This window comes from Haliaeetus albicilla, chromosome 23, assembly GCF_947461875.1.
Source record: "Haliaeetus albicilla chromosome 23, bHalAlb1.1, whole genome shotgun sequence".
NCBI lineage: Eukaryota > Metazoa > Chordata > Aves > Accipitriformes > Accipitridae > Haliaeetus > Haliaeetus albicilla.
Window position 1 is genome coordinate 2,600,365 of NC_091505.1, and position 23,528 is coordinate 2,623,892.

The window sequence follows — 23,528 nt, forward strand, 5'->3', positions numbered from 1 at the left end:
ATGCTTAATAAAATTTATGTTATAAATTTGGATGCTATTTATTGCTTTTGTTCAGCCTTTGTAAATCAGACCCATTATGTGCTCTATAATATTTGCTCATAAAAATCAAAGACAAGGCAATGTCATTTCTAATGTGCCAGGCCTCCAGTACACCCCTCTAGCCAGTGAAACTGCTAATAGGCCATACAAGGGCCGTTGTCACTCAAGTCAGCTATTTAGATCAGAATCTACCTCCCCCCCCCCCTTTTTTTTTTCTTTTTACAGTCAAGCAAAGATGAGAAGGGTCATAAAGGTTAAGATTACTATATTCTTCAAAATATAGTTATAGGGAAAACAGTCAGGAAAGAGAGACAGATTCCTGCTTTGTTACTCCAAGCTTCTGCTCTGGAGGGACCTCTCTTCTACTCCACCACTATCATTCCTGCACGCCAAAGCATAATGCACTAAACCAAAATGTTTGCAGAGAGCTTTATGCAGAACAGCAAAATTAAATTCAGAATTGTCAGTGCAGGATTGTTAGCAAAATAATATAAGAAGTAAAATGTGAGTTCTAAATTTCACCAAGTTGGAGAGGAAGAGTTCAGAATTCAAAATATATTGGCAATTTTCTTTAAAAAGGGCTAAAATCCTGAACAAAAATTCCTCTTGGTTTGAAATCTACAATTTAGTTCCAAATTCTGAACTTTGCTGTATGTAGTATTAATGTAGACAAAAATGTTGGGCATCCAATGCGCCACTAGCTACCTACTGAATGCCTGTGTGAACTGTGATCTTTTTCACATATGAATGCACTCTGTTAGTGCATTCTAACAGACTTTAAGCTTTATTCACCAAAATAAGTAGCTCCAAATACTGTACACATATAGTACTGTGTACAAACACTTTACAGACGTAACAAGTAACTGGAGAAACTTCTGAAATTTTTTTTCCAGAAGCAGCTTTCACTGAAGAATGGCATGTTTATAAAGGATTGGGTATACATATTGACTGATGTCCCCAAGACGACACCTGTTACTAATACATATTCTTGCTAGAAAGTATGAAAAGCAACTCAAATCCAAATCCCTTTATAATTTGTGTTTGAGAACCTATTAAAACATTTCATTTTAAATTAACTATATCAGCATGTCATTATTCACATACCCCCAGCAGTTAAAAAACATGTAAGTCTAAAGACTGGTTCAACTAATAGGTTAGATTCAAATTATATAAATTAAAAAAACTTGGACTACCCAAAACCAAAATACAGCTTACTGAAACCAGACCAACTTAGGGTACTTGGGAATCCAAAGGAAACCGTTTCCTGCTTAGTGGTCACAGCATGTGGCCAGAGGAGTAAAGTATCGTCAGTTGAACAATCATATATTCTAAAGTACTTTCTTCAAGCAGTATGGAACAAGGAAAACAGTCTCCTTCCATGTCAATATACACATGCTAGTCAAAAGCATCAAAAGGTATTTTTATGTCATAATTACAATTTTTTTCTAATAAACATGAATAAACACTACTGTAGTACTTTCAGTAGCTTCATGAACCAAATTATACCATTATGAAAAAAATGATCAAAATGTTTCTCATGTAACCATGTTGCAGTAGGATAGAGAATGAATGCATGACAATAGTCTGGTGTATCCAACATTCTTGAACACTGAAGAAAAGCAGATCTAAATCCAAACCATGCAGTGAGACCCAGCCCTTCTGCAGCATTTTATGCTGTCAGTACATTAGGTAGCTAAGGCCTGCAGGAAAAGTTTTGTCAAATGAACATAATGAGAACATTTTCCAGGCAGCTGGAGGGCTACAACTAATGCTACTGTAAATGAGCAAATGCTGCTTCTTCCTCTGCCTGATTTATTGGTACACCTGCATTCAGGAGAGGTATAGAAATGCTTAAAAGGATGAGTCTTCAACAGTTTTTAAGAGGAGGAAAGGAAACTGAAATCAAGTTACAACAAAAAAATGTAAAGAATCTTTCTTTGTAACTATTTCAACAGATTATGAACTTGAGAGCTACCAAGCAACCACATTGCTCTAAGCGATTGAGAAAGGAAGTGAAACACTCCAGTAAAAAAAAAGAGAGAGAGAAGAAAAAAGAGTTATATATAGATCATGCTACATTTAAATCCCATTGCATTGGTAACTACAGACACAGGCTGCCTAGAGACACCTAATTTGTAATTAGACAAATATGATTTATTTTGCTGATATAGGAGAATTAAGCTGTTCAGATACATGATGTACTGATTATTGACTTCCCTAGGTTTTAGGAGTCTATACCAGCAGCTATACTTGGTCATTTTGAATGGCCAGCTGTCACAGATGTGTAAATTGCAACTGAATAAGCTCACATATGCTAGCAGAAGAAACAGCTTCTGCCAACTTCCCCCCACCTAACGATTTTTAAAATACCTTTCAACAATTATGCTCGCAAAACTTCATCCTCCAAAAACTCACAAGAAGCAAGAAGTAAAAGAGCACAAGTTGTACCCAAGTGCACAGTAGGAAAATCTTAAATAGTCGGAGAAAGTAGCCTGTTCTTCTCCACCTAGCCCAGAAATTAACAGTTAAAAAAAAGGTTTTTCCACAACTACAGCCACAACCCATCTTGTGAATACAGCCTAAGGACACCATTCTCTCACAAAGGGAAACAACGGTATTGTCAGGTGTGCGAAGTGATTCTTTCCTCCTGAGAACCAGGAGGAACCCATAAGTTTAAATGGTGTTAAAGTGCAAAAGACTCTCAAAGAAAAAATACACCTCTGAACAAAGAAAAAACTCATTATACTTTGCACCTGTTTAAGAAAAAAAAAATCCTTTTAACAAGTTGGTTCATTAATAAAGGTGCAATTAAGTATCACATCATTAAAGGAACAGGGATGAAAACAGAGTAAATTCTCATTAAGAGACAATGCTAAGGTATCTATCTCATTTAAAAAAAAAAAAAGAAATCAACACTTTCTCTCCTCACTTCTGGTTATAGATAATCCATAGGAATTTGTTACTTACAAACATAGGATTGCTCCTGAAAGTTAGGAAACTGCTTTTTTGAGCTAAAAAGCTAGAATTTGCTCCCATATTTCTAAGAAAAGGTGTTACTTATTGTGAACAAGCACAACAATGAGAACAGAAAAACCTTTAGGGAAAACTACCACTCATTTCAATATCACAAACAAGACATAAGCATAGGGAAAGTGACAAATTTTGCATTCTCTCAATAACAGATTCTCTTTCTGTTAACATTGTAAGTTAGAATAGAGAAACTTCAATCACTGTGGCAAGCAGCCAGCTCATGAATAGGCTTGCTAACATCAACAAGACTATTCGTATGAACAAATGCTCAAAATGACTATGAGACTTCTTGTATATCCTTTGTAATGTTAAAATCAGTAGGATTACTGTCGTTTCTAAGTGCTCTCCCACATGGACTAAGAGCTGAAGTCAAGAAGAGTGCTCATGTGAGAAACTATGCAAGAGCTGCAGTTAAAGACTGAACTGGTCCTTTGTTTTCAGTTTAAGAAAATAATATAGCACATTCTCACAAAAGAACTACGAGACTAGCAGATACCAGGCTTTAACTAACTGTAACCTAGTGCCTGAAGTTAGATTCTGACATGTATTGCTCAAGAAAAATACTACTTCTACTGTCTGAACAGTTATTGGTTAACTAAGTATGCAACTCTGCTTGAAGACCACAAGATTTCAAACTACATTCGAGAAGTATAGAACCGGGATGGTAATACATAAAGGATCTGTGAGAAAGGAAGCACTAGAACTAGCAGCAAGGTGGGGTTGCCTGCATGGTCAGCCCTTCATTTGAATGCAAATGTAATTTTGGGGCAGGCAGTTATCTGTGACATCAGGCAGGACCTTAGTAAACTGTTACCACCAGCACCTGGTAAAACCATTGTTAATCATGTGTAGTAAAGGGACATCAGGGCTAGCATGAGTCATTTATAGAGCCAGTCAGGGCTAGAAAAGAGAGAGAAAGAAAGAGGAGGGGAAGAGAGATCAAACAAACACTCTGAGGAGCAGGATGTCCCAGCAAGACAAAGCCAGGCTGTGAGCATCATGTATGTGAGTTATCTTTTGGATAAAGAAACCAGCATGTATCCAGGATCTGCAAGGTGCAGCAGCAACAACCTGCCAGTGCAAAACTTTGTGTCTACTCCACCCTATTCAGATTACATGGGATATCATCATGTGCCAACTCTGGACACCCATGGACAGCCTGCGGGAACCTGGGGATCTCACTATGGCCCACAGAGGGAGGACTGGAATGCTTATGGCCCAGGACCTTCCAGCACGGTTGCTGCCGCACAGATCAATGGCTCATCTCCTGGGCAGGTCTCCTACAGTTCTGCTGATTACAGCTCCCTCCATCCTGCTGGATCTGGGGGGTTACCTCCTGTAGATACAATTAATACACAGCAAATCTCTCCCAACAGCCAAAGGCACAGCTCTTACGAATGGATGAGGAAAACGGTGCAATCTACTTCTACAGGTATGAGGGCACTGAGGTTTTATGCTGAGAAAAGATTTTACTTTTTTTGCATTGTTGGGTTTTTTTGCCAGGTTCCCTGTTTAGAGGGAAGCGTACAGTTTAACAAAGAAAGATCCTAACTGCTCTGAAGGATTCTCTTGCTAGCAGTTAAATATTGGTTCGATTACTGGATGCTGGTTTTGATCAGCTGACTATTTCTTGTATTTCTTTCTTGACCTTTAATACTGAGCCAAATGAAAAGCAATGCCCTTTGACAGTGAAGTATTTTCACTTCAGATATGTTTAAAAAAATTGTGATATCAAATAATTGCTTTTAATAGGAGTCCTATAGATTGGAATGAAGCAGCGTGTCTGCAGAAAGAAATCATGATGAAAGTATTTCACCACCACATATACTTTGCTTATTTTCCTCAAGTTTTAGAGTACATATGAAAAGTTCAAGTGAAATATATACAGTAGGGGGGGTGGAAATAAGGCTTTGTATTAGAAATAACCTCTCTAAACCTCCGAACACTGAAATGAAATGAGATCTGCAAGATCAAACAATGAGTCAATGCTTTAAAAACAGGAATGATAAGGAAAGGCTTGCTTTACTTTGTAGTAGTAGCTCTCAGAATATGCAGGAATACAAAGATCCACGGTAACACAATCAGTTAATACAGTGACAGATCAGTGTCTGATGCATAATAGTCAATGAGTACAAAACAAATCTTCAGTTGTATTTAACCAGTAAAAGTAAGTCATGAAGCATGAGACAAAGATTCTGTTTGATTGTGATGTGGAACAATAGAAAAAATATAAATATTGAGCATCCCTAAAACAAAAATCTGTACCTTCTATGAATAGAAAAAAATGTATGAAACAAGAAAGGGGAGAAGGAAAAGAAAAAGGGAAAACTGCCTGAAAAGAACATAGGCACAATCCACTACATAAAAGTATTTGATGCTCTGAGGTGCTGAGCAGCTTTGACACGCGCTGAGATCAGTAGAAATTAAGGATGCTCAATACCTCCCCTAAAGAGATGCTCACAGTATTTCAATGTTACATCCCAGGAAGGTTCCTTTCCTTTCAGCCCTTCTTCCCACCCCAGCTCTGTTCCACACATGCCTGTAAATAATAGTTTTCAAAGCAAGTACTGAATCAGTCTGATGGAGAATTAATTACTTAAAACATACTTTAGAAAAGTGAAAGCAACTATATAGCAAAATTCTCTGTATTAAAATAATACATCCAATTTATACGGACAGACTGAGTCATCCTCACTCCCACTAAACACAACTTTAGTTCATAGAGAGTCCGTAGAAGTCAATAGACAATAAGAGTAGGTTGTTATTCCGGGTAAATAAGAATTGGGGGTGGGGCAGGGGAAGTAATCAATATTTTTAAAATCATAGTTGTTCTTCACTGAATACTACCCAAGAAAAAACAAAAGAGGGCCGGTCTTGAAAAAAAACTTACAGCTTACTTTTGAGTAGTCCTTACAGGGGCAATGAAATTGCTCACAAACTGTATGATTTACAGATGGCAGAATACCTGTTCAAAAAACCCACTACTACTCATCTCTTCTTTACCTACCTGCCTTTTGCTCCTGTGGATTTAAATTGCAGCCTCTCTGAAAGACCTGATTTGATCTGTCAGTGCTACCCTTTTTATAGTGGGGACACTGTGAGATAGATGCATAAAACAGACAACACCACATTCTAACTGCCTGCTTAAGAAGCATGCTTAGGGCTTTCTAACTTTCCAAATTTCAAGCCTGCAAGGGTCAGAGCATTCACAGGAGGTGCTGGGAGTCTCTCCATTCTGGAATGGTCCAACAAGATATTGAGCATCTTAATCTCAAAAAGAATTGAAGAAATCAGCGTGTCATAGGAGCATATCCTCCAAATGCCCATGGGCCAGTGTAAGGCCCTCTGAAGTTAGTGGGAGCCTATCCATTCATACAATAGGTGCTGGGTTGTGCTTTAGGGAAAAATCCAGATAAGTAATTCTCCTGCTGCTTCTTTCCCTCTTATTTTTTTTGCTAGGCCAGGAATGCTCAGTGCCAGTAGATCTGCTTCACTGGAGTCAGTTCCTTTTTCTTCATTCACTCCCTTTTTAAAAGCAAGGGCACTTTTGTTTTTCCCATTTTCCAAAAAATAAAATAATTTTTAAAAATTTGTCTAAACAGCAATGTCAGATCTAGCAATGCACTTAAGTGAGTTTGGTTCTGAGCGTGCAAGTGTTGCAAGTGGCTTCAAATGCATGACTAGGCTAACTGCAAGTACCAATGTCGTTTGCTGGATCATGATCAAAATCCTCAGCTTTTTCTTAGATGAATCCATTGCTTTTTACATCCTTAAAGCTGTATGCATACAGTGAGCATTACCCTTCCATCTCTTTGCAAAACCTTTAGGAATTTCACTAAAGGTTTTGTACAGACAAGAATGAAAGAATCACACCTATTATTTATTAGCTTTCCTTAAATCCTGTGAATACGAGCCACTATCTTAAAGATGGAAAAACTGAGGCTCAGACTTACCTGAAGTGATAAGAACAGAAATTAGGCAAGTTCATTTTATTATTTGTTCATTACTTGTTGCAAAATACTAGTTATCAATAATAATATTATTTCACTATCAGAACAATAATTATTAAGGCAAGTGATTTTTGCACGATACTCTTGAAAGTGTACAAGAAATGTTCCTGTAATCTTATCCCTTTAAGATCAGGAAAAAGTCTCTCCAAAGGTTTACTTACATTGAGTAATCTGACTTGTAACAGCTACAGAAACAGGGCCCAAAATCAATGACATTTCCATCTCCAGAGATTTCATGAAGACACCACTTCTCTTATTGGTGCTTTGTGGCCTCATGACCTGACAGATGACAAACAAAATACTTTATTGAAATTTCTACCACTGCCTCATGCCCTACAGGTCTGTAGATACTCTGTTATCTACACAACTAACCCGGAACAAAAGAAGAAATTAATTCAAGTTTTACTCTGTAACTTTAAAAACAACATCCGATATAAAACCATGTCTTCAACTGGTCTTAAGTGAAGTTGATGAGGTTACATTACATTACTTGAAAACACTCAAAGATCTCAGTATTTAATGTGAGACTATCATTCTGGTTTAGCGTTACTGGGATGCATTTCCCGCAGAAAAGACCTACTAAGGCTTTCTTTCATCCATCATTCTTTCTCAGGTTGAAGAATGTCTGAATGTCTCTCCCTGCAGCTTTGGAACTGGAGGGACTGGGACTTGATCCTGAATGCAGTGCACGTAGCATCCAAAGCATAGTCACTGCACTCTTGAGGGTGTTCAGGATACAGGAGAAAGCAAATGTGTTTTGACTCAGAACACTTGAAGGAGGAAACACTAACTATTTAGTATTTTCAAGCAAGAACAACGATTGAAAAAGACCTTTCTCTAACCCTTATACTGCTCCTGTCCCCTGTCCTAAACCCCTACTTTAAAAGAGCGAGCAAAGACAAGACAACTAGCAATTGTAACAGAGAACACAACAAAGCCACAACAACTAGAGATTTGAGGTGGCAAGTCCACACACACATAAAGCATAATTACACGCAAATTCTTAGATGGAAAGTAGAATAAAACCACCTTAGAAAAAGTTACAAATCTCTTCCTGTTGATTTCAATATTTTTATGGAGGTATGCAAACACTGACAGAGGAGTAGACTCTACTTTTTGCCTTTGTGAGAAAACAATATACATCTGTGGTAAAACTATGCCCAAAACAATGATTTTGAACAGTTAACTACCAGGCAGTTTCAGCAGCAATGAGTATTTGCTCACAAAGCTGGAAGTACATCTTAAGATCTTCAGTTACCATAAAACAGGGAGGGAACAAGTTTTGAAACTGAGGTAAACTAATTATGAGCAGGGACTTTTCCCATAGATGACAACTCTCCTATCATTCTTGTTCAATAAAAATTTACTCTAAAGACATAAAGACAGTTTTTATGATGATGATGACAACAGGTGCTGATAGCATCATTACTAAATGGACTATAAACATATACCATTTAGTCTTTGAAGGAAGAAGTTGTAGTCCCTCAAATCTAAGGAAGAGAAACAAGCCGTTTAAGAAGCCATTCCTGCAAAATGCTGAATCCCTAAAGAACACACAACACTTGGAAAAAAATTCAGTTAATCACTTGCTTTTTAGTCTATACAGTCACTGGCAATGGGATTTCCTCTGATCTTGCCACTTAGAAATCGTCCTTCTGCAGGTTGGGTCCTTCTCCCAAACAAAATCCATACAGGGTTGCCTGTCCAATCACTGCTTAAAGGTGATAAAAATTACTCTGCTTTGGATTCAATTACTTATGTATGATGAAGATGAATAGAAAAGTTTACACTAGCAAAGGGAGTGACAGAATTTGGCCAATGAGCTTTATTACAGAATAGCAGAACATATTCAAAATTGAAAACATTAGCATTTTAAATAGAAGTCAACAGAACAGAAGGGAAAATTCTTCAAGTCTGTTGAAAAGTTCCAATTCTATGATCCTATTCTGTTCTTTTCAGCATGAGTCATCTGAACATGTTTAACAAGAACAAATGATCAAGACCCAGCAGAAAGCACAAACATAGAATTTCACCATGTTTCACAAACCTTTATGCATCCAACTTTGCAATAACAAATAGTCCTACTCATCACACCAAGACTTCTGGCAGGAATATTATTACTCACATTATACAGGATTGGATCCATGTAACATTTTCTAATACAATGGCAGAGTGTCATTTTTTTTGTATTTAACTTTACAGAACACCATGTGCAGAACAATGTCCATCTTCAAGATTTATTTGAAATTACTTTTGCTTCACAACTTCAATTAAGTCAGTGAAATTACACTAACGAGAATTTGCCCCTTTCTTTTCCTATACTTTTCAAGTGCATAAATATTTAGAAATAGTCCTAAAACAAAACTCTGGGGCCTGATCTCTGACAGTCCATATCTTTATAAGCTCAAGACCTAACACTAATCTCTCTCTCAATACTAAGCTAACAAAGATGCAGATTTGAACTAAACATATCTTCAGGCCAGAAAGCTGTTCCATATTTCGAGCTGATTTAAGCTAACTTCCAATCATCAAGTACAGACATTAACTTCTTCTGAAACAATGTTAAACTACGGAATCCAAATTACAATGCTTTGTAGAGTAATCCAAGAGTAATCCAACACTATTCCATACTACAACATCTTCTGTCTAAACTAGGTAGCTTCTGGATTTTATGAATATTGCCAATTTCAGTAGACGAAGAATATTCCTGTAAGGTTAAAGAGAGGAGGCACTGAAAAAGGGGGCCAGGGCTAGTTCTAATGCTAATTTATTTTGCTTTGTAAACTAGTTGTGAGGTCTGATGGTGGAAGTTTTTTTCCTTTCCTGGGCTACATTGTCTGAGGTTTTGAGGCCTATCTGTCATATTGAGGCAACAGACCCTTTTAACACTTCACTTTGCTTTGATATGCAGTCTTGTCTCTTCCTTCTCCCTCTTTTCTTCAGGAGTTATATTGCCGGAAAGGGTGATGATTTTCACAGCAAATAAAGAGGCCTTCTCCTAGCTTTATTGTCTTCAGAAGAAATGCTCTGCGAATTTTATGACCAATGGGAAAGCTGTTCCCTTCCCCCAACTCAAAACTTGGCCAGTCACAAAAATTGCTAGAGTGGGTGTGATAGAACAGGGTTGTTAAAACTGTTTCTCATGAAAAGTTTTCTAAGTCTGAAATGTCTTATTTCTTATTACTCCAAAGACACTCTTCAATAGTCACTACTTGCAAAATAGGTTTTTGACAAAACTCACTGTTCTTAAATAGCTCATTAAAACCCGGAAATCCACTCCCCCAACACAAAGGCAGTCATACTGCAAAGGTAGTTGCTTCAAAGCTCTTTTGTTTCATTTTTCTTCCACCCAACTACTACTAACCTCTCCAACCACTTGCAATTCCATAGTATAACTGTCCATGACAGAACACATTTCCAATAAAACTGACACTATATTGTTGATTAAAATGATAATCTGTCACTAACAAAAGATTAAGATTGTAGAAAGTTAAATGTTGGTAATTTCACTCACCTAAGTGACTAAAATATGCAGGATTTGACTAAAGAATTGGATTAAAATATTAACTTTTATCATTGCATCATTAAATTCTGCCATTATCTCCTAAAGAAGTCTGAGAAGTGAAGAACATCCTTCTGCTGTCTCTGGGGTGAATCCATTAGTGCTACCTCAAATTTTATTCAGGTAATATTTCTCCTTGAAACAAAATGCATCACTGTAAATAAAACCAGTAGAAGGTCTGCAAGACTTGGCTTAGAATGCAGTAGAGTGGATCTACTCCATCTAACGGATGGAATTTAGAGGCTAAAATCCCCAAGTGTTTAGTGATAGGTTTTGTTGGAGCTGTTTGTTAACTTTGGCAAATAAAAGAAAAGTGTACTTTGCGTTTGAAAGGAAATGCCATATGCAGACTAATTCCAACCCAGCATCCAACAAAGGCATTAAGAAGACTCTCACTGACATGAATGAGAGTCTGGCTAAAGGCCTAACAGACTAAACCATGACTCTGCCAGAACTAAAAGTATCCTCTCAGAAAACCCTGGAGGATCACAGCTCCCATTGTCTGTTGTCTCTCACAGAGGGTATTACTCTACACAAAAAAATCAAATTATTAATGACAAGATTTATGTGACAAATCATAGAGAATTTTTCTCAGATTGTTGTTGACTTTTAGGAAGAAAATGTTCTCCTTTTGCTTTTCTACTTTTTAAATTATTCTCTTAACTTACTTGAAAGAAAGAAATTAGATGTGAAAGCTCCCAATCTTCCTTCAAAAAGAAACTAGATATTATCATTCCTACTAAAAATAAACTGAAAGCTACTCATATGAAAATAAAAGATTTTATGGAAGAAAGTTCTGTTTTCCATATACATTTAATTTCTTCTTCAGTTTAAAAAGCAAAAAAACCAACCCTCTCCTACTCAGATAATAAGGGTTTCAGCAGTTAAAACCAGAAACAGAAAGGTTTATCTTGAAGTTTACCACCTTGTTTTGGCAACAGAAGAACATTTGATATTTGTCTATGGCTTGTGAATAAGAATAGAGTTCAAGATAAGATCAACTTGTCGCTCTTTTGTGTACTCCATCTTAACAACACAAAGGAGACTAAGGAAACATTTTAAACATTTTGTCCCATAGAATGACCCCAAATTTTCATTTAAAGAGGAAAAAAACCCTAACCAAACCACCAGCTACAGAGATGAAAAGTTAAAAAATATCAAGTGAGGCATTAAAGCACCACAGGTGACCATATGTTAAACAAACAATTTACACTTCGAATGAATGAAAACAAATGTCCTAGTATTTTTGTGGACTGAACTGAGTAACTGCTGTTCTTTAGAGACTCTAAAATTCTTACCATAATGTTGTAAAATTAACAGCACTTTTCACTTGATTATCAGTGTAAACATAATTGGGCTAATTCTGCTTTCACTACAGTTTCATAATGATAGAAATGCTACTGAAATGAGAATGTCCTATATATCTACCCCAGCCAAGCACAGCACAGAACCCTCACAGGGAAGTTAACAGATTTGAGTCGAAGTGGTTCTGGCTGCACGGATTGAGCAGAAACCCCAGTGTAAGGAACAAACACAAACATGCACACACCTATTTTCCCTGTTGAAATATTCCAAGTAAACAGGCTGATGGCGTCAAGACAGTTGGAAAATGCCCATAGCATTGTAAACTCACTATTAATGCATAGTGCTTTCCCAGGGTTGAACACCATGGAGCATGGAAGGTGAAGGATCAAATTCTGATGTAGACTTTGTTCCACAAGCCTGGGAAGAGTCCTAGGGAAAACCTGTTACATAAGGTGAACCAGTTATTATCCACAACCAGAGGTGTAACAATACTTGTTTACAGCATTGCACTGACCAGGACTTCCAGTGCTAAACAACTCTGTATCTAGGATCTATACAAACAGTACAAAAGGGATCAGAGCCTGAAGAACCTCCTAATGCAGGCAATACTTTGGTGAGCCAAAAATTCTTACAAGTAGCAAAGTACTGACTGTCAAACGCTAGAAGAGAAAAAAGTGGTATGGCTCTCAAGCCATGCCCATACAGTATATCCCACAAGTGGAAGGCAATATTAACTTTAAAACGTACGGCCATGACAACAAAGAGACATCACATCTTCCTCCACCGATGGAGGAAAAAAATTAACTCATGAAACCAAATCATGAATTAAGGGAGAAAGATTCTGCTATAGCTCTGTACCCTGAGTTCTGATATTTGGGTGCTGCTTCAGCTTCAAAAGCAAACAGAGTTGGAAGGAGGGGCTGGGGAGAAATCGGGCCTTTAACACCATCGATACATGACACCTCCAGCTATTCTCTCCTGCTGGGGGGAAGCTGGCTGCTTTGGGGCAGTGTGCCGTGGTGATCTACTCGGAGACTCAAATTTTACGAACTCAATCCCTGAAAATCTATTTCAGTCCTCTCCATTCAAAATTAACTGCTCTTATTAGGAGTGCAATTATTATTAGTTTGAGGAACCGATTTTTTGAAGAGCTAGGCATCCACACGATCTTTTCAGAAAAAGATCTGTGAGCAAACATTAGCTGTTGTATGAAGCTAAGCAGCATCTGCAGGAATAGCAGACTGTTACAGGCAAAAAGCCACAATATGCCCCGAGTTTTACGCGTCATCTGAGAGAACCTGAATCTAAGGGGGCTGTTCTACTGTAGCGACCACTATGGACACAAAGATTGACAACCTACAGTACCACAGCAGAATACAATGCAAAAAAATACCAACTAAAAATACATTCCCTGTCCCAGATAATTTAGAGTCTAAATATACACATCTGAAGAAATGTCCATATAAATATAGACCTTTCAAAAATGTATGAAGACCTTAGGCTAGGGCTCTGGGGCCTTGGTTTTAAGCAGGTGTTGATCTCTGATATACTGATTGCCTAATATGAACATTAATAACAGAGGAAAGGTGGGTAAGAAAGAAAGCATCAGTAGCCTTTCCCATTCTCAATTCTCTTTCACTACTGCCAATGCATTCTGTGCTCAGAAATTATCCTGTATGGAATCCATAAAATTTCAGCTCCTTGCATCTGTGTTCACTGGCTCATGTCATTCACCATTACTTTTTAACAACCCGGATACCGCTGAGCCATGTCTGCTTCAGTCAGCTGTACCCCCAGCTGAAAGGATGCGGCAGTGCTGCTTGCAAAAGAACAGCTGCTGGAGTTCTATTATTTTTAAATGTCCTTTGTAAAATATTATTGCTTTCTTTTTCTCTTTTTTATTAACTGTCATCTGCAAATCTATGTTACTATTCCCTGTGCTATTATCAAGTTGTGGATAGACTGTGCCAGACTTGAAGGAAAAACACAACAGCCAAATTGCAGTAACAATCACAATATTGTATTAATTTTTCTAGCAACAAGAAGCGAGGAACTTTGGAACATCTCAGTATTTTCTATCCAGTAGAATATCCTTCACAATTTCCCTCTGAAGCAGGTAGCAGTGTATCAGCTTTACAGACAGAGAAACAATAGCAATTCAATGCCAAGCAGGAATTGGGAGCTGGGAACAGAACACAGATTTCCTGGCTCCTTGTTTTAACAAAAAAGCCTTCCCTTTCCCAAATGATAACACAAGGGTGATAAAGAATATGAGAAGCAGTTTATCATCTATTTACTAAAAAGAAACCCAAAATCTGATGGTATGAATCTCTTGTGCTGTAAATCAAGACCGAGTCAAGGCAGTTACTCTGGGTAAGTGCATAGAGAATCAGGCCTAAAATACCCACAAAGATATTTTCAAATGTAAAGCCAGATATTTTGTGTTACTAAAGTTAAAAAATTCTAGCTTGAAGCAATGTGTTCTTCTTTCAAAACAGGTAAAACAAGAACAAGAGAGAAGTACCGAGTGGTTTACACAGATCATCAGAGATTAGAATTAGAGAAGGAATTTCATTACAACAGATACATTACAATCAGGAGGAAGTCTGAACTTGCTGCAAACCTAAGACTTTCCGAGAGACAGGTAGAGTATGGATCACCCATTCAGGATTTCCTTTGAATATATTATTGCTGATGAGGAGATAACCATACTGGTTAAGAACACAAAAATGCTAATGCTTCTAGTAACCAAACAATGCGACTGGGTTCCCTTTGCAGTGTAGGAACTCAGACTATCCAGCTGAACGGCCTGACAGCCTTGTTCACACTCATTTCTAAATATCCCATCAGCACTACTTCAGCTCTTGTCAGGCAGCTGTGCAACAACACAGAAAAAGCAAACACCAGTCTTACATCAGTCCTGTTCTGAGAAACAAGAGTTAAAAAATATCAGCAAAATCCTGCCCAGATTTCTCTCTGGTTTACTGGGGTAGTGGTAGCAGGGAGAAATTTTTGCTGAAATTTCTAAAGCAGAAGTTCTGGTTCTGCTGAAGTCAATGGGAATTCTATAACTGATTTCAATAGGGTCAGTCTTAGCAGAGAATGGAAGTGACGAGCTCAAGTATGTTCAGGACACTTGAAGGTGTTTGTGTCTTTGGCTGCCTTTTACCTTTTGTTAAAAGATTTCCTACATACTTGGTACTCCTTTCTCCTGCCCCTATTTCCTCCAAATTCCAATTCTATTCCCGCAACATAAATCAAAACAAAATCCTTTCTGGTCAAAAGATATATACAATTTGCTCTGGAACCACTCTGTGCCGTGTTCTTCAATCATGCAGTTGTAACACCTGTGCCACCCCCTATCAAAGCAAAGCAGGTACATGGCCTCTAGCTCTCAAGTGCTTCAGCTGGCTGATGCAAACCACCAAGATGCCAAGCTAGATCTCCCACAAAGACACTCACAACATGCGCTGAGCGTATGTTTGGTCCCATTTTACATGGGAGTTTCTGGATGCAGTACACTGAAGTAAGCAGCGAAACATAAAATTAAAAGCTTTACGGAAGGATGTCCCTGAATAGATTTCAGGATACAATATGCTCATTTGTTGCCTTTTCCATTACAGCAAACCATCACAGCACTGTTTTCTCAGTTATTATTCAGTATCATTCACTGAAGATTATGCCTGATTCACCATTGTTTTATGGGCTCTACTGAGCAGGGATAGACTAAAATCCACCTAGTTGTAGCACTGTTCATCAAACTTGAACTCGTCTTACACAGCGCACACTGAAAGAGCTTACAGAAATGGAGAAGGAAATACCCATTTTGCAAATATTTCTCAATCTGTTGCTGAATACAAGTATATAATTATTGAAAATTAAAATTATTTTAACCTGGTATAAAAAAAAATGTGTCTTTTTGCTGGCTGTTGAAACCTTAATAACTTGACTTCCTTATGCTGAATTTAAAAATTATGACCCTGCTTCTGTAACCGACCAACAATATTTACTTGAAACTTCCTAGTTCAGTGATAATTCCCGATCAACCTTTTTGTTAGTATATTTGAAGTGGTGATACAAAAAAGACGTGATACGTTTCTTTGACATATATTGGGGAAACATGGCAACAGTTTTTCCAATATTTGCTCTTCTTCATCATTCATATATGTCATGAATGAAATTAATTCCTGTGCATCAAGCCCAGATCTCTGAAGTCACTTTTGAAAATGTAAGATTAAGAAATACCTGATCTATACTCCCACTACTACCCTTTCACACAAATTAAACAACCCCATCATATGAATACAACTCAACACACACTGTCCTATCCCAAGTTCCACTGCACTCAGCCTAAAACATGAAATCATTTTCTGGAAAGCCTTTTTTCCTGGCTATGCCAAAACCCCATCCAGGACACTGGAAGAAATACCTCAAGACAAAAGAACAATTGTTTAAGCAAGGAAGGAAAGATGTAATATCTAATGAAGGAAAAAAAAAAAAGGCAAACCAAAGCATTGCTAATATAGGAAGGATACAGAAATAAAGGAGTTGACAAGGACAAGAAAGAAGAGAGAAAATTAGACTTCAGAGCAAGAGTTACACAACTGAACAGTGGAAAAAAACATACTGAAAGGAAGGAGGGCAACAGGTGAAGAACAAGTCAGACAGATGCAACTGACCATGTTAGCTTTTAGTCTAACATTACAGATCGGTATTTATTTTTAGTCATTTGATAATTGGCTTATGACTGCGAAGTGCCTACTAAAATTCTCTCTGGATCACTGCTGCAGGTCTGCATCCCTTGTTTAGTAACAAACCAAAACAAAAACCTAAATTCAAAGGCAAGTAAGAACACTGAAGCCGGAAGGTAATTCTGAAACAGACGTTAGTTTGGTTTTTAGACTATTTCATCTTTTCATGCATTTTGGCAAATGCACGGATGAAACTAGATTACCTCAGTACAATCAGAATGCAAGAGATCAGAGAGTATTTGAGATTGATTTAATGGAACATAATTTGGTACTGAAATGATATTCCAGAAACTAAGACAACAAAATGAGCTGCCAAATGTCTCAGATGATAGCCTGGGACTTAAGGGACCTAGTTCAAATTAGCACAAGCTTTGCATGTATCTGAATTCTTCAACTGTAAAATGGTAATAATAACGCCTCAAGTATAAGGACACAAGACTGTCAGAGACTCCTTAAGATGTTTTGTGGGACTTAACCAGTGGTTTTCTTTTAAAACACAACCTAGTAGCTGCAGATATTATCACCTCTTACTGTTTTACCTCCTTTCTGACCATCATTCTCTTTCCCTTTCTAGCTTCTAACAAAGGATAACTAAACAAATAAGTATTTCTCAGCAAACCATTGATTTTTCTTTGGGTTATAGAAAATGGTGACAGAAGTGTTTCCTTTGCCATCTGAACACCATCAAGAAAACACAACATATCTGGATGAGGTAGCCTGACTTACTACACTGCCTAGACATAATACAGAGCCACTTCCAAGAATAAATAGCTGTCATGAACCACTTTAAATCCAACATTGGGGATTCAGGTCCAAAGAAATTTCTGTTGCCATAGAATATTCACCCTTTCACACCTGAACAAGTTCTGCTGTATTTTCAGTTGACCATTACTCGTCAACTTCATCTCACATCCTCACTTTTTCCACCCCAGTCAAAAGCCATATACTCTTCACTAGTTACTTCATTGCTTCCCAAAGGTGCCTGCATTTCTCTGATAGAACAATGACTATGGTATAAAGCAGTGGACTGTGCAGGAAGCAGAAGCAGATTCTGGCTCCATCTACAAATGCAAGAAAAGGCACTTAGCTATTAAGGCACCACTTATACAATATTTTGAAGTAATATTGTGTACTAGGAGTACTGCACTGGTGAAATTCTGCTCAAAAGTGTTATTTCCATTGATTTACACATTAGATCTAACCAATTAGTGTGCAGCACCCAAACAGGAAAGCTTTTGTGTCTCAGTTTATAGGCCAGTAACAGGTTTTGACTTGCTCTGACTCGTGCATATAGTTTGCAACGTAAAGATACTCTCAGATTCTTTTGGCCATCACTATGACACATGAGATTCTGTTCTGTTAGATTTTGTACCAAAAAAAAAAAAAAAAAAAAAATCAAAGCTCATTCCATAAAGAAATACCTCCTAAAACTAACACTAAAAAACTCTTTTTATCAAGCTATTAATGAATATTTTATTACCAGGTAGGAAAGATTACCTGTATGAAAAACAAGCAAACAGCTCTGTTGTCTCAGTTTGCCACTGCCTTTCTCACTGGTCCTCATGCAATTGATTTTACCTATGACCCTTGACTATATACATAAAGGACCACATTGCATTCTATTAGCAACTGAAAAAAATGTTCCTCTGCTCCTCTGCAGGTGAAAATCTGGTTCCAGAATCGCAGAGCCAAAGAAAGAAAATTAATGAAGAAGAAAATGACTCATTTTGATGGCAGCAATCTTGGCTCTATGCAGAGTGACTCTGGCTCAGTGAGCCCGATGCCAGTTCCTGACCAACAGACTCATTCAGAAATGCCCAGTTCTTTATTCCCACCCCCACCTCCTCCACCTCCACTTCCCATGAATGGTTTGCAGCACAACGGGAACCTGCAGCAGGTAGTGGCCTCTCAGTAAGGCTGCCTGAAGAGCTATTGCATAATGAACACTATAAACTACCAGTACATGGAGCACTACAGCATGAAAGAGAGAGAACAGCTGTAGCTGTTTTGCAGGAGTCCCCAGCATGACACAGTTTTGTGCACATAAGCTTCAAGTACAGTAAATCAAGAGCCACTTGCCAGGTCTGCAGGATAGCGCAAGTTCCCAAGGGCAATGGAAACGGCTGTGTGCCAAGAGTCCTAGTTGCAGGGAGCCTCTGCAAGAGGATGCCATGCCGAGTCTGTGCCACAAGGCAAGCATCCCTCCAGCCATGCAGCAGGTGGGTAGGCACTGGGAGGGAGGAGAGCTGAGGACCAGATATGGCCACTTGTTACAGTACACTGCAAAGGAAAAAAAAAGCACAAAATGGGCCACAGGCAATCCAACATTGCTGAGGCAGTAACAGCAGCTGTACACAAGTGCTCTGTCTGTCCCTCGCCCCTAGGTAAAGAGTATATTCCTTCTCCTTTGATCTCCACACAGGTTCCATGTACTAATCTCACTTTCATGGACTTTACACATGGATCTTGATAAATGAAAACCTGGCTTATATGTTTTGACCCACTTGATGGAAAGCCTGGGTTGTGGTGATTGCACTCACTACATGGTAAGGGCAAAGGTCAGGGATGAGCTTTTTGGAATTTTTTGGTTTTGACAGGTATGATTTCCAATGCTCCATACACTGGTATAAACATGCACTCTTCAATATTACCATCAATGTTTCAAAAGCGTTCTAGAATTGTGAATCTTGGCCCAAGTTCATTTTTGATAGAACAAAAATCATGGCAAGACTCATTCTGTATCATAAAAGAAAGAGCAAAAGGGAGGAAATCCTTTTTAAAAGTGTAGGTGTTTTAAAAAGTGACTGCATTTCATGTGACAGCATAGCCCATGGATAAAGACACAATAATTGCATTCAACTAATTTTAAATTTGGTCCAGTTTTCAGACCTATTGCGACACTAAAAAAAAAAATCTGAGAAGCCAAATTAATGGAAGACAAAGCAAAAAAATATTTCACTTAAATATAAGCTCTTGGCATTTTTTAAGTAGGTCTCCATTCCTGAAGTGCTGATCCCTTCCATACTAAGCAGAATTTGGTAGGTAATCAGTACTTAAGAATAATCCAGATATTTACTTCCTAAGATGACTAACAATTGCATGTGCATAACTTGTCTGTAAAAGGAAAATTTTTAAAGCACACAAGTGATTTGGGAATTTATACCTTCATTGTCAAAAGCAATTTAGAAATTTAGGATGCCTATCTTCACTAATTTTCATCAAGGTGTCCTCCTAAATATCTCTGTCACTGTCGCAAATAAGACTTAGGAGCATTAAGTCATTTAGGCACTACGTTCTTGGTTTTTTTCCTTAATTATAACAAATAGTACTATTAGGTCATCAAAATGTTGGTAATGTAAAATTACTTTGTATATAAAGAACATTAAAATAAATGACTTTTTTCATAATCATTTTCCAACGTGGTATCAGCTACTCTAGCAAGTGAACACGCAGATTTTCATGATTAGTCTGTTACTGAATTGTAATACTAAATTTAAAAGCAGGGTGATCATAAAAAAGCTTACAAAAAGTAGAGGAGAATGGTAAGACCAGGATGGTTCAGGGAGCTGTCAGTTTTCACTGTTTCTTAATTTTATTTATCATTTTATGGTTATGAGAAGGACTTTTACTAAATAAGAGTAAAATTCCAACTTTAAATGGACACGTATCTATGTTGTAAAATTCCCACTCTTTCCTTTCACACTGCTGCTCCATTTGCTGGCAAAAGCAGTCTGAAGCTTTGCATAGCTAACACAGATGAGATGAAGAAACTGCAATTCAAAGTTCAGCAACAGAAAGACTTGCTGATTTCCACATATTATGAAAAGTGGAACATGACAAACAGCACATGGGAACAAAAGTGATTTACCATCCATATTGATGAACATGGCAACCAGACCAAAACACTGGTCTCCCAAAAGAGACATCCCACTGGAAGTGTCCAAAAGGGAAATCCATTGGAAATACACAGAACAGCCATTTTGTCTACAGAGGGAAATGCTACAGATTTTACCTACAGTTCATACACACACATACACACATATAACTTGGAGACTGAAAAAGGTTCAACAAGAGAAGCATCCTTACATTGGCCAATTAACCGGAATCATGCTTGCATACTACAGAAAAATCAATAAAATTTTTCAGATTTAGACTTTCAAAAGGTAAGAATACAGAGGCAAACTTTGTCTTTTGTACTGATATACAGTAATTTAGGACCTAGTTCTAGTTAAGTGCACAGAACCCTGGCCCCAGGGTTTTGCAGGATCAAGTTCATAGCTACCTATTTTAATCACATTTCCATGACAAAGTTTAATTTTGTATTAAAATTTTTAAAAGGAAAAAGAAAAAAGTCCTTCAAGAAAGAACAGTAAGAAAAGACATATATCTGAACACAACTTCTTTCCCTTTAAAATTATTTAAACATCATTCAAAAAGAGGGGGATCTGGCAAAATGACCTGTTTTATCTTGTTTACATGTAGAAGAGTTATTGAGGAAGATAAGCGACCACTTTGAAGATCTGCCTCATTTCTGTTCCAGTTTGCTGAAAGCATGCTTGCTATAGGTTGCTATGTGTTTCCAATCAGAAGTTGTTAAGTACACAAAATAAGGCTGGATTTTATTTGCAGAAGCACATGTTCAAAGGTTAAAATTTATTGCTCCAAAACCAGTATCTATAAACCAGGGCAATAGCTTAGAGATTATTAACCTCCTAGTTATGCCAGTGATTGTTTTAAGTAGTACAATTTTTTTGTAAAACTTACCAGCAATCTATTCAACTAAATATTTTCAATGTGCTTTAATCCTTTAAATAGTTGCCCACCAAAACCAAAAGAAAGCTTTTTTTTTTTTTTTAAGAAGCTTGTGTAGTGCTGTTGCTTAGATGTGGTATTGTGTATAATTATCAATAAGAGAGACATAAAATTGGAGCCAAATCAACTGAAAGTATTTTGGTCCAACATTGTGAGTCATGAAATACTGGCACCAGTCCTCAGAATAATACTTACTTTCTTCCTAACTTTGGGTATATCTTATAACCTATCACTTCTATCACATCTAAAAACTAGGGACACTAAAGCAGAGTTGCTGTGAAGATTGATTGGTTGTTAGCAAAGTGCCTTGAAGAAGAAAAGCATACCTTAGACTACATCACAAGAATATCTAAGCCCTTAATCCTAATTGTGATTAAAAGAACGATCAAGATATATCCAATTTTCAGAGGAATTCACTAACCTTTAAACCTCATTACCCAGCGAGAATTGTGATCTATATGGTACAAAAAGATCAAGGACAGCATAGCAAACAGAACTTTCTACAAAAACTTCACACAACTAAGCAAGAGATACAATTCAAAATGACATTTTTAAAACAAAAAACTTCAAATACGCAGTATCTGCAGTTGCTTAGGGGTTATGCAATCATTAACATACATATGAGAGAGCATCAGGTATGTGCTACCTTCTACCCAAGGAGCAGATTCAAAAATATATTAATTCTGGATGTTACCATAAAAATTAAAAAGCATATTCCCACTTTAGCACCCTTATTCAGTTTGCTGGCGCAGCACAGGCTTACTCCAACCCAAGCTTTTACACCCAGAGCGTATGCTGAAATGATGGGTCCCTGCAAATGACTTACACAGCCAGTCACATTTTGGGTACTGTATGTTACCAGTTGAACACAGTATTGTGCAAAACTCACTAGGTAAAGGAATAGGCACAGGTTTTATGATGACAATGTTTGCCAGCTGCTTTCATACTCAAAGAGCACAAATACATTCTTGCACATTTTGTAACAGACTCTGTTCTAAGAGGTATCACAATAAATGGAGAGGCTTAATTAAGATGCACCCTGCATGTTCTTGGTCTTCTAAGCCACGATAAAATACAGTCACTCTAAGGCAGGACAGACTTCACATAGACAATATCTCTCTTATCTGGGAGTATGAAAGAAGAGTTAAATTTGTGCAACAGAAATGGCAATGTGCCAGGAATATAAACCATGTATATGGCAAGAATGGCAAACAGTAAAGGCAATCAATTCCTTTATTACCTCATGAAAGAGAGACCCCACCAAAGAACGTCTCAAGGACTCAATAGTGAGCACCCAATAATCCCATCCAGCTATACTCTGGTCAGCATGATTAGTTACAGTAAGTGGAAGCCCCACACTACATGACTCAGGATGGAAACCAAATAAATATCAATAGAGGATATGCTGTTAATTTTCATGGTTCTGCTAAAAAGAATCGATTTAACCTGCAGTTCACATGCAGACTCTTTAACTCCTGCTGTACTAAGTCTGCTCGTTAAGCATTAAGACGTACTCATTACTGTTAGTATTGATTTTGTAGCAGATTTTAAATTATTTAAATTTCAGAACAGTAAGACCCTCCTTTAGCTCCAGACCATTCTTTCCTGGCAGACACAACACTGATGCAGATCATACATGTAATATATTGTCACTATTTTTAATAAAATGTAAAAGTTAACATTAAGAAATGAAAGATAGGTCATTGTTAGCAGCAATTAGAAAAACAGTAGTGGAATAGATGGAAGGGTAAATACAATCACCATGCTCCCAACAAGTCACATTTCATCATTTTTCAAAAGGATTTGTTAACAACCAAAATTTCAGAGCATGGAATTAAAAATGAAACCATTGTGGAAGGCTTCAGGGACAACTGACATCTTTATTTCTACTGTTGGTTTCTTATGAAAAAGAAATACACATTAGGGATGAGAGACACAAATAGTACAGAACTGAAACTTGTGATATACCCCTTTTTCTTTTTGCCCAGAAGAGCTCAGTTCAGCAAGTGAAATTAGTTC

General features: G+C 37.5%; 1 protein-coding gene across 1 annotated transcript; it reads left to right on the forward strand.

The window, feature by feature from the left end:
* Positions 1 to 4,068: 4,068 nt before the first annotated feature.
* Positions 4,069 to 18,756, forward strand: LOC104318706 (homeobox protein CDX-1). The gene is made up of 3 exons (XM_009920061.2): positions 4,069 to 4,501; positions 14,445 to 14,590; positions 18,358 to 18,756. Exons 1-3 carry the CDS (start codon positions 4,069 to 4,071, stop codon positions 18,610 to 18,612), a joined length of 834 nt encoding a protein of 277 aa, XP_009918363.1. The 3' UTR covers positions 18,613 to 18,756.
* Positions 18,757 to 23,528: the final 4,772 nt, after the last annotated feature.